At 35.3% G+C, this 16,559-nt stretch overlaps 1 protein-coding gene across 7 annotated transcripts in view; it reads right to left on the bottom strand.

The window, feature by feature from the left end:
• Positions 1 to 16,559, bottom strand: part of LOC142340534 (uncharacterized) — a 59,343-nt gene that overhangs the window by 10,954 nt on the left and 31,830 nt on the right. The window contains exon 1 of one of the 7 annotated variants that reach the window (XM_075391110.1): positions 14,854 to 16,291. The exons of 3 other annotated variants lie outside the window; for them this stretch is intronic. Coding sequence is in view for 2 of the 4 variants with exons in the window: in XM_075391105.1 (XP_075247220.1) it covers positions 632 to 658 (27 nt within the window). In the remaining 2 variants the exon portion in view is untranslated. Of the gene's footprint in view, positions 1 to 631; positions 2,068 to 7,961; positions 9,297 to 13,849; positions 14,670 to 14,853; positions 16,292 to 16,559 lie in introns of those variants that run through there. 3 more of the 7 variants (XM_075391111.1, XM_075391107.1, XM_075391105.1) reach the window with 3 other exon arrangements.

The raw sequence follows: 16,559 nt of genomic DNA, 5'->3' as shown, positions 1-16,559 counted from the left end.
ATTAACTGAAACTTCAAAAACTTAAAGTTGCTCATTCGAAAGCATTGAAACAACAGGTCGAAACAAGTATTAACTTGATCGCAAATAACAGCAAAAAGTTCTAACAACAAAAATGCGCCAGATTTAGTCAAGCTGAAAATGTAACAGTGATTATTCTACATCAGCCATCGCTCTTGAAATTCATCAAGCCGCCGCTTCTCGATTAGAAGCATTTACGCATCAATAAGTATAAAAAGTTGAACTTTATTTGTATGATTTTCTGCCAAACGGGCCATCGTCTAGGACACCTCAGATATACGCTATATAGCGATTAAAAACAATTTTTGCAGTGGATCTCGGTACCATGGGAGGAGAATATAGTTAGGGACAGGACAATTAGCTCCCTGCCCAATTTGGGAACCACAGGGGGCGGAGGCGGTGCGAGAAACAAACGAGGGGTGGTTGTGGCGATGAATACTGTCACAAACACACTATTTCTTTTCTTATCGCCTTTAAAGATGGGCATGACCTCATTTAATTATCACGCCTACCATTTTCCTTCTAATCAATTCAAAAATAGTCTCCTAATTATATAGTTGGAGCAAAAATTTTATCGCAAACTCTAAGGTGAAAATGAACAATTGATGTTTACCTGAATATCAACTGACGAAAGACCCATAATTCGCGCGAGTTGATTGTTCTGCAGTAGCAATAATTCCAGTAAATAATTTTTAACGTGGTTTAAAAGGGGAGTTTAAAAAACGAGCATGTAACTTCTAGCCGCGTAGTGTAATCTAAATCCAATTAACTTTTCAGAATCAAAAAAATTGTTCACATGTACCGTGTATACAATAAGAGTCAAAAATAAGTTCAGGTCAGCTAAGATCAAGGCCGAGCTAGAACGTCTTTTCAAGCTTTCTTTGCAAGCATTAATTTACCAGTATCAGTAAATTGTACATTAAACTACTAAAACTTAACAGATGGTCGAACTAAAGAGGGTGTTGGTTAATTCATAAGAGAGAAATAAAATCAAAATGAGGTGCCATCAAAATCATCTGCTTGATTGACTTCAAGTGACGGGTTGATAAGAAAGTTCCTTGGGCAAATAAAGCCCAATTTGCTCAAGAGTACAGATTAAATTCTGGATCAAAGTACCAAATATCTATCTCATCTACCACCCAAAAGAGTTAAGAAATTTGTCTCGCTTTTTACTAAACGCCTCAAAATACTTGGTCGACTCAAACTTAAGGTTAAATGGAAAGTTTTGATGTTAAAGTATCAAAGATAAAACTAATATCAGAGAAATATAAAATTAATAAAATCAAACTATATTTTCTTAACTTTATTTCCAAAATCAGAAAATGCACAAAATAAATGCAGCTTATATATAAAATGATAGGAATGACTATAGATATTTTCGGCTGTTAACTTTCCACTCAATAATTTTTATCTGGTTTGTTCAGCTTTTTTGCAAACAATGAAAGAGAAGAAACGATAAGGGGCTAAAAAGAAAACAAAAACAAACTCTTACGAAGATGAGCTTCAACACGCAACTTTGCGACTTAACGTCTATCGCTTCTTCGCTATAATTTGACTAATTTGTGGCACGTTTGATCTACAGTTTATAAACTTATTACTAATCCACTGCTAATCTTAATTATCAATCTACCTATCTTGGTCTGAAGGCCGTACGTACAAACATGCAACATACAAACAACTATATAATGTATTAGTCAAGTTTAGCCTTACTAATAACTCAACTTATAGTTCAAGTTTTGGCTTGTTATCTTTAAGTTATTTAGTATCACACGAGTCATTCAAGTCACGTGAAATGGTTAAGCAAAAGGTATTGAGAAAGGTATTTTGTTTTGTCTGATTTAACCGACCAGCCTGGTTCAATTAAAATGATTGTGTGGGTAATTGCAATTAATTAGGTGCACGTCAACTCACGTTCGTAAAATCACCTGGACGCCATTGAGTGATACTTTAACGATTATTAATTGATCTACGATCAGTCGCAATTTGAGGTGGCAACCGCGATTTGGAGAGAAAATCAACTGCTCTCAAGCAGAGCTTGACAAAAATTATATGATTAATATTCAACGCCAAATCTCTACAAACACACACAAAAAGGGCAGAAAAAATGCTGCAAAAAAGCTCAGCTTAGAGTGAAATTAGAGCTAAAACGCTAGCAAATTGATGCAATTTAGAAAATTTAAAGAAATTTTTAGCGCAGGCCATTACAAATATGCCAAATAAGTCGCATAAATGTGACAGTTGCATAATATAGTTAAGCAGAGAAGCAATAGAGTGCCAAAAAAGGAAGGAAACATAGCTGGGAAAATAGCAAAAAATTCACAAATTGCAGTAGCTACTTGGTTAGGGATAACAAACCAATGCAAGAGGAAGGAAAATAGGCAAAAATTGGGAAAGCGTAAAGTATTAAGGCAATTGGGCTTCATGATTAAAGGCATCAATTTAGAGGGGATAAATGAAGCTTATCGCATCGCTTGTCGCTGACAATAGTTTTCATGCATTACACGGCCACACAGCTCTGAGCTGACAATGAGGCAAAAATCGCGACTTTCATTAACACCAGCTTCACAGACATTTCTCATTTATCGGTGAATAAGATCAAAAAACTGAAAATCAAATTTCAATTAACAAGCCGACTTTAGCGATTAAGCGTAAGAAAGATTTCAAGCAAAGCAAAGAAACATTTTCTAAGCATATATTTTACAAAAGAGATCTTGGCAATGAACACCTGGATTTAGTCTAGCAGTTACAAAAATTGAAAGAAAACGGTGGAAGTATTGAGTGTATAACCGCATCTATCAAATCATGTCACAGAAAAAAAAACAGAAAAGTGAAAGACATTGAAACTTACACTTTCTATTGGTTGCAAAACATGCTGAAAATAAATTTCTAGAATCAAATGAAAAAAACCTAACCATATTCAAGCCAAATATGATTTATTTCTGTTTAATTAAATTAAAATCCAATTTTGACAGTTGACTGCTATATTAAAGCTGGCTCGGAAAAATCAAATCAACAAAATAAGTCAAAGGTTGGCAACCTTTTTTCATCATTGTTTCTTTTTTCAAAAACTTCGAAAAAGCAAAGGCTCGCAATTTAATAACTAAAAATTCTTAGCTCAAAAATCAAAACGCAGCGCAAAATAATTTAACTACACAGTTTCCTTTTCAGAGTTTTACTGACAAATGCGTTCATACAGTCGTCAATCCGATTAATAACTATCGTTAACCAATTTCCGCTGCTAAAAATTGTTAAAATAAACCAAATAACGTCGTACAATTTGCAAACGAACGACAGGCGGGGCAATTGAATTCAGAGGGGCTGTAGCCCAGATATTTTTCTTTATGTATGAAAAAGAATCTGTCTAGGGGGTATTAGAAACCACAACATCCGGCGTGCTGCGTGCTACACTGAAGCATTAACCGCAATTATCAGGCCCTTGTGTGATCCTATCTTACAATCGCTTTTATTTTCGCAACAGAATGATTTTTTGAAGAGTTATTTAGGTCACACAAAAACCAAGACGTCAAGAGTGACAAAGTTATTGCTCAAGACGAAAACGGTCAAGCAAACATTTTGCATTAAAAGACACACACGTTTACAATAATTGGACGCAAATTTTGACTAAGAGCAATTAAAAATTCTTATTTTTTTTTGTTTTCCCAAAAAAACTGGCCTACAAAAACCATATTTTATCAAAAATAACGTTTCAAATATAACGTTATCAAATATAACTCATAATTAAATACTTTTATAAAAATTTTGTTTTTCACCACTAAATTCTCTGATATCATTTAAGTAAGAAAAAACAAATCAATGCAGTTCTAGAAAGCAATTTAATAAGGAATTAAAAACTTTCATTTCCGGTCGTGGTAAGTTAAACTTCGTAAAGAACCGTAAGCAAAAATAGGAAATTAGAAATTAGTTCTTTAAGGAATTCCTCGAAAAACCCTCAAACAGACCTCACAGAAATTTAACACGGTTTTCACAAGATTTAACACTAAAATTCGAACAATTTAACCAGGGAAACGTATGGGGGCGGGGGGTGGACCGGGGGCTGATGTGGGGGGCAACCTCTAAGATCCACTCTTCACACCAAAAGTATAAGTCCCCAAAACTTTTTCTGAGAATCGAATACTTGGAGACTGGTGACCTGAAAGGCTCTAAGAGCACTTAATGCCCGCTGGGCGCTTCCTGTTTATCCCGTTTTCGAGGACGAAAAGTCAAATGGGTCAGACGAAAAATCGTTCAAGCAAAAAAATGCATTAAAAAGGCCAACAGGACTAATATAATTGCCACAAACTTTGTTTGAGAGCAATTAAACAGAAAAAGCTCATATTTTGCAACGAATATGCAGAAAAATGTAAAGAGCTATAAAAAATCTTTTCATTTCAGCTGTCTACATAATGACTAAATCTGGGCAAGTGATGTACTTGGACAAGAAAGTCTAAGGTTCTTCTAGGTTCACAACTGGGAGAGGGTGCTGACCGATATCTAAGCATTTTAGAGGAAGTGATAAGCTCTGAATTTATACTAAATGTGTTGAACATTATTCAGCATACTACGCCAATATTAATGTACAAATTAACCGCTGAAAAATATCTCAACCCCCAGCAACCCATTCGTTAAATAATTTTTGACAAAAACCACGACCCAGAATTGAGGAATTAGACTCAAAAGTACTTTCAGTTCAAGTATTTATGTGGCCTTTTTTTCTCTTAAACAATTTCAAGAATACGGATTTTCACAAAGCTTTTGTTAAAATAGAGTTCACACGTAAATGGAAATAATTTGCAGGTGCCTAAAACTATTAGGAGATATCCTCTTTTTAAATTATAACACATACAAGGGTCACATTTTCGTAGATGGGCTATGGTGAGGAATTCCATTAGACTAATTTGAAGGAAATCAACGGCCCCTATCATTTGTAAGGGCGTCAAAAAGGGGGAAGGCACCCCTACCCTAATTGTGCTTATTCACATCACCACCAATACAATTCACACCTCATTAACTACCATCACCCCAGCACCAAAAAACCTACAAACAAACACAAACAATTGAAAAAAAAAACATTTTGTTTATCAGCCAAAAAAGAAACAACACATGAAAAGAAAGAAAGAACTGCCTCAAAAGGATAAACTCTAAAAAGAAAAACAATAGGAAAGGAGGTTAAAATATATCAAAAATGGGTGAACAACTTGATCCAATCAATAAAGAAAACAACTTACCAAACAACCGCCACGCTCCCAGATAAAAAATAAACACACAGACAACTACAAACACTAATGCATTGCTTGCGTCACACACGCTAAGTTAATAACGAGAATAGACAGTTCACTATTGAGGTAAACCAATAGCTGGGAAAGGGAACAAAATAGGAAATATTAAAAATAGCGAATGAAATAAATCCAGTTGCCAATTTTGATTAGGAGTATTTTAGTTTAAATTTAAATCACGCTTAAAAATACATAATGTGCATCACCTTAATGGACCCATACATATATATACACATCTTTATGGTTTCGTGTTATGTGGTACTGAAGGTGTTGTTAGTCTGCAAATGACATGGCCATCATTAAAGGATAATGCACTACTATTTTTAGAAGACAGCCTATTGTTAAAATGCTTGCCTGAGAGAGAAGGGGAGAGAGAGAGAGAGAGAGAGAGAGAGAGAGAGAGAGAGAGAAAGAAAGAGAAAGCGGCACGCCTAAAAGGCAGGCAACCCTTGCGTAGGTAGTTCGAGTAGGCCCACTCGACCAGAATAGCCCGCTAACTTCATTATCCAAATTGAAAAAATATGCCCGCCCAGAAAACTATTCCGACATGTAGCGTGTGTATATACCTCTATCGAATCCAGATAGAGCCAAGGAAATACTATCCCACACGCTATTATCGTAAATAGCATTTTTCATATTGAATTAGTTGAAAAAATGGAAGAATTGGTTCAACAATGGTCATATGCGACCTGCGCGCCAGGTTTTCACGGAAGCCTCCGTACTAAAAATGTCTAATAATAAATTAAAGTGAATAATTTCCTTTCATATAATCACTGCCGAATACATTGAAGACAAAACAACTGGCAAATTCTAGAATTTCGTTTATCAAACATGACTACCATAATTTGCGGTGAATTTTATAATCTCTTTTCTCTAAAACTAGGCGGCCGAAAAAGACCACCAATATAACTATTTATCCTGCTGACTAGACATAGTTTATCTATCAAATGTATGTTCCCTCAAAAATAGCCGACATCATACTTCAATGAATCTGTACATAAAGACCGACAGATTAAAAGACCACTGTTTTAGAGCATAAATTTCCTAGATAAAAAAGCGATTGAAAACAATTAAGCACGCTTTGTAACACACAAAGCTACAATTGTTGTCAAAGCATGCAATAATACAATAGAAAAACAAAAAACTACAGAAAAATCGAAAACAGAGTGAGGCAAGTGAATTGCTCTCAAATGACGGGCGTGATGGGACTTATATTTTTGCCGTATCAAATTGGGTGGTTATGGGCGTTCATATTTCAAAAATCTCTCCTCGATAAAGAAAAATTTCTGAAGAGGATGTCTTATCAAACTTCCTGTTTTGGCCCAAGAAAAATTGATTTAAGGTAAAGATAATTTGGACATCAAATTTTTATTTTCAGCTGTATATTAAATTCATTAGGAGTGCCCATCTGCTGTCGAACGATTTTTAATTGGATTGGAAGACCAAGAAAAGTGAATATTTACGGACATCGCCATGTACATACATTATCATCAAAAAATGTTATCGCCACACGAAACGTATGATCAACTTTTTTACATACGTTAGGCATTTGGTTCACCACAGGCAACTACTACAATTAGCTTTCACAGTGCTTGAACTCTAGTTGCGGTTCAATGCGCTTGGAGTCAAGGCAAATTTTTCGATGTTGCAAGAGGATGTTGAAAAGATCTTGCAAGAGGATGCTAACCTTGAAAGAATCTTAAGAATCTTGCCTAGGGAATCTTGCCCCGACTAGGTTTCAATTTCAGCGTCCAAAAGGCATATTAAATTATTATATACCTTTTGAGAGCAAGATGTCTACTTTAACAAGCAAAATTACTTCTAACCCGTAAAAACATCGCGCTAACCGTAAAATCACTCAGGCGAGCAAAAGAATATTCTAGAAAACAGCCAAGCAAAAATTTTGCATTAAAGAAGACGCACAAGTTCACAATAATTGCTTAAAACTTCGTCCTAAGACATTTAAAATGCCTATAAATTTAGCACTAGCATTTTCTTTTGCATTCATTCAAAATTATTTAATCGATATTACTTGACTCGTAATTACGCTTTATTGCTCAATTTATTTTCTTATTGCCGTTTCATTTTGTAACATCTGCTGTACATTGAAGAATTGCTCACGAAATACACAATTAGTAAGAAATGCATTGAAAATTTTGCGGACATGACTGACGTTTCAACCTCAAATCACCCAAAAATCGAAATTAAATTTTCATCTCGAGAACAAACCCCCTTGGGAGTGCTAAAATTGCCCCCTCATATATATAGTCACTCCAAATGTTGTTTATTAATTGGAAGGTGAAAACCAACTTTTCTGCTAATTGGCAAAAATATGAATTGTAATCAAATACTAATACCACTCAACAAGGATTAAATTAAATGGGAAAAAGATCAACAAATAAATCGATAATGGCATTTAAAAAATGATTGAAAGATTTAAATGATTTTATATAGATAGTTTAACCAAAATCTACACCAAAAAATCTACTAAAAGAAAAATTAACAAACTAAAAATCAATTTGAAAATTCAGTCACCTTTTCAAATACAAAATAGGTCATTCCCAGTATTAACAAATCATTATGATAAATGAAACTTTGCTTAAATCATAATTGAACTGAATAAACCCAATTTTTGACTGAAAGGTAAACATCCTTTAAAAAAAGACTAACCGTCGTGCTGTTTATCCTCATTTTCTATGGAATAAAATCGAACGTCACTGCAGTGCACTGAGGATTCCAGTAAAAAGGAAGCGGATTGAGAGAAATCTTCCCTCAAAATTGTAATTGACAAGCAATTATTGTATTGAATGACGCTTATAGGGGAAACAATAAATAAATCAAACGGTACAACAACCGCCTGGCTAGTAACTATCTATCTACCTTAACTCAAACCAGCACTGCTTCGCTCCAAAATCAGGAGCTTAATCACAATACCTTTTTTAAATCTATACAGGTATTAACCCAATCAAGACTTGAATTGAAACAATTGTAAAACAGATGCAAGTTGGGAATTCGATTCTGGTTTAAAAGACTACGAGGATGGTTTTGTTTTCACCTGTCAAGCGGTCACACAGGCTAATTACGCAGAACAGCAGCCATATGAACAAAATATACCCACGTGAACAAAAACGGCAATACGTGATTAAATACTACGCAATAGTATTCGAAATAATTCCCCCAAAATTTGGAAAAATTACCACTTTTGATGGCGATTAAAACTGTGGGCTAAATTTGTGTTGCCCAGAATAGCAATCAACATAATCTAATATTTCAATTGATGTTTAATTGCTTCACAATTTGTTTTCGAGTGAGGCTTCTTTTATCGTAAGGTTAGAGCGCGGCTGATGCTTGTAAGGCAATTGTAGTAGCGCGGGCGGGCGGTAATTTGAACAAACGGGCCCTAAGTGAAGTTGGAATAATGAAATATTGATAATGAAAATTTGAATACAATTGAAATTTTAGTTGCTCGCAAGAAACATAGCACAAAACACAAGGCAGGATGGTGATAAAAAGAGAATAAAAATAACAAAAAATAATAAAGAACAGAGCTAGTAGAGAGAAAGAGAGAAAATAGAAATCGAAAAAGAATGCGAGAGCGGAGGGGTTAAGATGTGGGAGCAAACAGCGCAGACAGGAGAAAAAGCGATTGTTGATGTAAGAGATTAAATTACAAGATACAAAAACACAACAAATATTTCAATGGAGTAACAGAGCGAGAACAATAATAATAGAGTGTGCGACTAAAAGAGTGAAAAAACACGGGAGACGGAATAAAAACAATAGTACCGTTGTCGTTGTTTGGTAAAAAGTGAAAATTATGTTTCCCTTGAATTTTCTTTTCACCAATTTTCGCTAAATTTACTAAGATCTATCTACTTCGAAATGGTTACACGTGTTTCCAATTTACAATAACTAATCTCTTCACACACTCATACAACCACATCAACAAAACAAACTTTTTAATTTGTCGACAAAGCGATATTTAGCTAAGCAATAATAATAATATTAAAACTCTGGTTTAAGTACAAGTGCAATATTTCAATTATTCTTTCATAATTTAAAAGAGGATTAAGGCACACATGTGGCAAACTATGACGAACCTCAATTTCTTTGTGAATTTCAACACGTGGCGAAGTGCTAATGGCAGAGACATATTAGGAATATATCAATGTGAAACAAACTCAAAAATACAACTCAGCAAAAAATAATAATATTCAAACCGCGAGAGGCTGGCTATAAATCTACGCGTTAAGTATTGAAATATCAGTTTAAGGCTGCGTCATACTAGCTAGCTCGCATGTCCTCAACAATGCCAATGTTTGTTCACAACAGCCGCTACAAAAAAATCAACTTTCAGCGCTTTTTCTGTAAAATTGGAAATTTTCTGTTGTACATTTAATTTGTCAGATTTATAAAGACATAGATAGTATGTAGCTAGTTATACATGGGGATTCCCAGATTAAAAAATCTCCGTGATCTATGCATGTATTGACATCTGACACCGCCGGAACAGCCTTCAATTAGCTTTGAAGCCACTTGTTGGCTCAGCAAACAACTAGACTGTTACTGTTTCTGGTGCCAAAGATGTAAATGTTACAAGAAAATCGCAGCAGATATAATGGGTGTCACGTGTTAGCCAAAACGGGGGATCTTGTCAGTATTTTCAACTTTCATGGGCGTTCTCCTCCATTAGCAAAAAAGAACTTTTAATAATCTAGTTCTCAAATTAAATTCAAGAATACTTAACCTACAAACTTCTGATTGATTGAAACCAAAAATGGTTCCAAATAAATCTTCATTCATTATAAATACTAAAGATACCAGCCGTCACTGTGCAGCCAAAAAAATTATACTCATGGTGATTTATTATCGAGCGATCAATTTTGATCGTTTATCTCTCGCAAAATTCTCAAATTCAAAACAAATTTGAGGGACATATAGGTGGATAAAGCCAGAATTTTACAGATCGGGTCAGAAAATTAGATTCAAGATTAAAGTCAGAAAACTAGATTCAATATCAGATTCAAAATTAGACTATTGCGCGAAAGAAACATTTTTTGCAAAACTACCGATAAGAAGTCTCGCGGGTTGCTCTCAACCGACTGGCAAGGGGTTGGCTTCAGCAGTTCAGGGAGGCTAGCTTAAGCGGTGAGCACGGCAGGGGGAGGGTAAAACTCTAAGAACCCCATTTTACTCCATGAATTTATGTCTCCAAAACAGTTTTGGTGAATCGCATAATCAGTGTCTAATGAGCCGAGAAACTAAAGCCCAGAGGGCGTAACCTATGTTAACCTAGTTTCTGAGGACAGAAAGTCAAAAGGGTTGGACAAAAAATTGGTCGAGCGAAGAATCAAATTTTTAAAAAATACCACATGACTAATTATTGCTGCAAACTTCCTTTGAGAGCAAATAAGGAAAGTTCAGAGAAATTGTGAGCCAAAAATTAAATCCTCGCGAGAATGAAAATCTTCAAAAACTCGATTTCCGCTCTCAATTTAGCAATGATTTCAGATCAAAAACCTATTTAAAAAAGACGCCTAACATAAAAACAACTTTGACTTTGTCCGTCAAGTATTATATAGAGAACTGCTGGCGTAAAATCTAAAAATCAAATGAAGTAGAAACTAACGTACACTACAACTATTTGGCTCAGTTGGAAAAAAATTGTTTTTGAGGCTTCAAACATTTAACATAAAACGCTTAGCGTCGGACGAATTGCATTCCAACGATAGGAGGAGTAAATTAATTTAGAAGGGCTGTTGTTCAGAGTCTTTTAGTCCCGTCCAAATATCCCGTCCTCAGAAAGTGCGACAACAGGATAACACTGGGATAACTTCAACACTGAAAGATGCCTTAAATTTACAAAAATTCTTCCGAATGCAAGCAACCAAGATCACTAAAAAAGTCAGAGGTCAAGTATGAAAAAGATACTTGAGGGGGAAAATCATCTACAATAAAAGCACAATAAGTTCAAGCAAGAACTTTGCCTAAAAACAAGCTTACAATGACTGCCTCAAACTTCGTTCGAGAGCAATTGAGTTAATGAAAATTTTGATGCCCTGTTCTGACTCCCTGAAAAGTTTGGTTTTCAAGCAAAAAAGTGCAGCGATTAAAATTTATCCAAAAAAATTTTTAGTTCGGCCGCATAAAGAGATGTGTGCTTGTTTTTGTTCCATCTTTTTGAAATTGCTCATATCAGGAGTCAAAATTCTTATTTTTATACAAATAACAACCGCATTTTACAAAGCTATCTGCATTTGATTATAATGATAAATTCTCTTGTTAGCTCTAACGACGCTTGCGCCCCTAGTGAGAGTACAAGTAGAGTTACCACATCAAATTGCTCTCGGACAAAAGGCTATAACTAAACCGGATTTTAAAATTCTATCTGCATTTGATTACATTGATATAATTTATTGGTAGCTCTAACGCTGCTTACCCCTATAGTTAGAGTACAGTGATGTTTTCACGACATCATATCAAATCTAAAAAAACGTCAGCTGCACTTACCTAAAAATCAGAGCATCATGAAGACGATAGAAGATTGAGCAGAAGAAAGACATCAGTTTAACAAGCTGATATCAAAATTCGTGACAATTTGGTGACAGCAATTTTCTTTGGCGGTCACAAAATTTCATCAGCAAGCTGATACAAAATCTTGTTTTGGTTGTAACAATTTTAGGAGGTTAAAAATCAAATTGAATCAGTTAAATGGCAAACATTCGATTTTGAACTTTCGTGACAATAATTTATATTTGAGGTAGCTATAACTAAAAAAACAGGTCACGAATTTAGAAAATGCCATTACTAAACTGCTGGCCAAATCGTATTTCAATTGGAACAATTTTGAAAAGTAGGGTTCTTCAACCATTCAACATAAAACGAGTAGCGTCGGACAAAATGCTCTCAAACAATAGGCGGGAAAAATTAATTTAGAGGGGCTGTTGTTAAAAAGTTTAGTCCCGTCCAAAATCCTTTTCGAACTATATTTTCACTACGAAACCTTAAAAACGTTATCCAAAAAAAATTAGTTCGGTCGCATAATGAGATGTGTGTTTGTTTTTGTTCCATCTTTTTGAAATTGTTCAATTCAGGAGTCAAAATTCTTATTTTTATACAAATAACAACCGCATTTAACAAAGCTATCTGCATTTGATTATAATGATAAAACTCTCTTGTTAGCTCTAACGACGCTTGCGCCCCTAGTGAGAGTACAAGTAGAGTTACCAGATCATATTGCTCTCGGACAAAAGGCTATAACTAAACCGGATTTTAAAATTCTATCTGCATTTGATTAAATTGATATAATTTTTTTGGTAGCTCTAACGCCACTTACCCCTATAGTTAGAGTACAGTGAAGTTACCACGACATCATATTAAATCTCCTAATAAAACGTCAGCTGCACTTACCTAGAATTCAGAGCATCATGAAGATGATAGACGATTTGAGCAAAAAAAACATCAGTTTAACAAGCTGATATCGAAATTCGTGACAATTTGGTGACAACAATTTACTTTGGCGGTCGCAAAATTTCATCAGCAAGCTGATACACAATTTTGTTTGAGTTGTAACAATTTTACGAGGTTAAAAAACAAATTGAATCAATTCAATTGCCCAACATTCGATTTTTTTAACTTTCGTGACAATAATTTATATTTGAGGTAGCTATAACTAAAAAAACAGGTCACAAACTTAAAAAATTCCAGTATTAAACTACTGGCCAAATCGTTTATCAATTGCAACAATTTTGAAAGGTAGGGTTCTTCAACCATTCAACAGAAAACGAGTGGCGTCGGACAAAATGCTCTAAAACAATAGGCGGGAAAAATTAATTTAGAGGGGCTGTTGTTAAGAGGTTTAGTCCCGTCCAAAATCCTTTTCTCAGAGGGTTTCGGACCTGCAACAACAGGATAACACTCGAATAACTTCAACTCTAAAAATTGCCTTAAAATTTACCAACAAAAATTCTTCCGAATGCAAGCAATTGAGATCACTCAAGTCAGAAGTCGAGTGAAGAAGTTACTTAAGACAAAAATGATCTACAATAAAAGCGCAATAAGATGAAGCAAAAATTTTGCATAAAAACCACACGTTTACAAGTACTGCCTCAAACCTCGTTCCAGAGCAACGAAATTACTGAAAATTCTGCTGCCCTCTTCTGATTCACTAAAAGTTTTTGTTTAGAAGCAAAATATTAAACGACGACTATCCGAACAATAACAAGAAACCCACTTCATTAGATACTGATGTATGTTCCTCTAATCTAAAAACTAAATTTTCACCACGAAACCTTTAAAAACGTATCCAAAAATAGACTTTAGAAGGGTCACATAATGAGATGTGTTTTTGTTCCATCTTTTTTTGGAAAATTTTTCAATACAGGGGACAAAATTCTTCTTTTCTTACAGATTAAAACCAAATTTTACAATGCTATCTGCATTGGATTACAATGATATAACTCTCTGGTTAGTTCTAACAACGCTTGCCCCCCTAGTGAGAGTACCAGTAGAGTTACCACATCATATTAAATTCCTAATAAAATGTCAGCTGCACTTACCTAGAATTCAGAGCTTCATGAAGACGGTAGAAGATTGCTTAGAAGAAAAACAGCAGTTTAACGAGACGATATAAGAATTCGTGACAATTTGGTGACAACAATTTACTTCAAAAAAAATTCATCATCAAGCTGATACAAAATATTGTTTTAGTTGTAACAATTTTGGGAGGTTAAAATTGAGCCAGAGTTTAATAGCCCAACATTTGATTCTTTCTTAACTTTCGTGACAATAATTCACATTTGAGGTAGCTGTAACTAAAGACTAAGAGGTCACAAATTTATATAATTTTATTACTAAACTGCTGGGTAAATCGCTTTTCAATTGCATCAATCTTGAAAGGTAAAAAAGTACGATTTTAAGAGCGAGTTCGGATCTAATGACTTTTTTATCGCTTAAGGCTGCTTTTCAATTTGGGCTAGAAGGGAAAAAGAAGCTTAGATTAAGGCTTAAGATAATATGGAAATCTCAACTTTGAAAGCAAATATCATTGCCAAACATTTTCGTTATCGGAGTGAACCAGGGGGACGCACTCAAATAAAAAACAGCAGCGGCACATAACTGAGGCACAAAATAAGTCCAAATTTAAGCCCAGTTTATTTGGCCAGCCCATCCATTTATTCACGCAACTCTCACGTCTTGTCTTTCTTATACTACATAACACGCACGAATTCCATCAACTAAAAATAAAATAAGAAACTGGGGATCTTAGCGGGTCGCAACTAGCTCAAAATTTACAAATTGGTGGAGCCAACCACAAACGCACTCCCATTTCATCACGCGGGCATTGCGCCTGCCCGGCTTTACACAAATATATGCCAAAAAGCGGGTAGTAGATTAAATGAAAATAGTTTAGCTAAACTTGTGCTCTAGTTGGTTAGTGAAAATATAATTTATTCATAAAGCATTAGGCATAAGGCCCTGGCAGGACCCTCGCTTACCCGCTCAAGATGCGAGATTAGCCGCAACAAGCATAACTAATGTCTCAAAACATTCACTTGCTTACCTGATTCTAGCCCCGCGCTGGTGCGGGAGGGTTTTCTCTGGATGTTAAAGGCTGGATAGCGTGAGGAAGGAAGGGGTCTGTTCCAGTTTAGATATTCTGGCCGAGTCAGTCGTTCAGTAAGCGAAAAAATGGGAAGCACTACGGGAAGAGAAAGTTAACAACAAAGTCAACCCGAGACCAACCCAGGCACCGAATAAGTAAATAGACAGTTAGCTAAACAATCACTAACCAGGTTTATTGTAACCAATTATAACTAGAAGCCTTCCGCATTTTGCGGTCACGAACGGTGGTTCAAAAAGTCCGTTTAGGTGAGAAAGAATTCTATGCGAGTCAGAGATGAAAGATCACTTCAAAAGAGATAAAACTCAGCGCATAAAAGAAGAAAATGAAGCAGCAGTTGGTCGGTTAACTAGAATACGTTAGTTAGTAGTTAGGTTAGTAAGTAATGGAAATAGGAAAAGCGCCCAAATTGATTTCACGAGGAGCCACTTTCACCTTACTACAGGTAAATTGATTGACTTTCTGATGCTCTTTTACCCACTCTTACGTAAATTCAGTGCAAGAACCAACAAATCGAACTAGCTGTTTAACTCCTCAAAAACAGTACGTGACTACCTGTGCCTCTAAGCCTTTGAACACAATCAATATCAAGTGCGCCAACGCTCCGGCGGAATAATAATGCAATCAAACAATTGATCGATAGATAAGGTATGGGGGAATAACACACATACACACTGCAAAAAAGTCACAGAGTACCGGTGCCTGTGTTCAGATCAATTCATCTACTCATTGTTATGCAATTTCACACAAAGCACGATAAACAAACGTACGCTCAGTGAAGGCTGGAGCAAAAACGTCAATTTCAAGCATAAAAATGATACAAAACATTGATCTGTGTAGTATCGTAGCAATCGTATTCGAAAAACGAACAAGTCATTGGCGGAAGGTGCATATTAAGCGGTTATGTTATTAGTTATATCTAAAAGTAGAGAGATTAAAGATTAACTAATAAAAGAGGCAAATTTAATTCGCTCCTTTTTTCCTAGCCAGACAGTGTAAAGGTATTGAGGGGGAAACAATAGAGCCCTGATAAATCCCCACATGGAACATTTCACACAAACAAAGAACCCTCTTATTCCCTGTTCTACAATTCCTTCTATTTCTGTTCTATCCACTCAATCTTAACCAAAAACAGCAGCAGCAGTAGTTGTAATTTTAGAAGTGTTCTAGTACTCCAGCAATCAAAAGCTCACACTAATTTTACAATGCTTCCATATCACATCAGTTATATTTATTACTCGAAACAATAACTGAAACGGCAGAGCAATAAACGCTCATATCACTCATTTATCAGATAATAGACAGCTGGTAATCGGCGACACTACTTCTGCACATCACAAAAATATAAAAAATTTATTCGATATGCTATTTCACTTCCATCAAAATGACTTGAATGAACGATTCTTGAATGACGCACAAGGCTCAGAATTTTAAATTGACACATCAAGCCACCAGGTAGAAATAAGCCCAAAGCGCCAACATCCCTTCCTAATAAAAGTACGTGCATGCAAAGTACACGAACTAAACTAAACATACCATGCTGAAAAAAAAACAATTTCACAACAGGTAATGAATTTAAAGGCTTTCTTAACAATGATCACCTACCGGTTTCTTATAATTGAAAGTTGATGCAGCATATAATCCGA

Source organism: Convolutriloba macropyga, chromosome 6 (assembly GCF_964194025.1).
Source record: "Convolutriloba macropyga chromosome 6, txConMacr16.3, whole genome shotgun sequence".
NCBI lineage: Eukaryota > Metazoa > Xenacoelomorpha > Acoela > Convolutidae > Convolutriloba > Convolutriloba macropyga.
The sequence above is the reverse complement of the archived record's forward strand: the minus strand, read 5'-3'. Positions and strand labels throughout refer to the sequence as shown.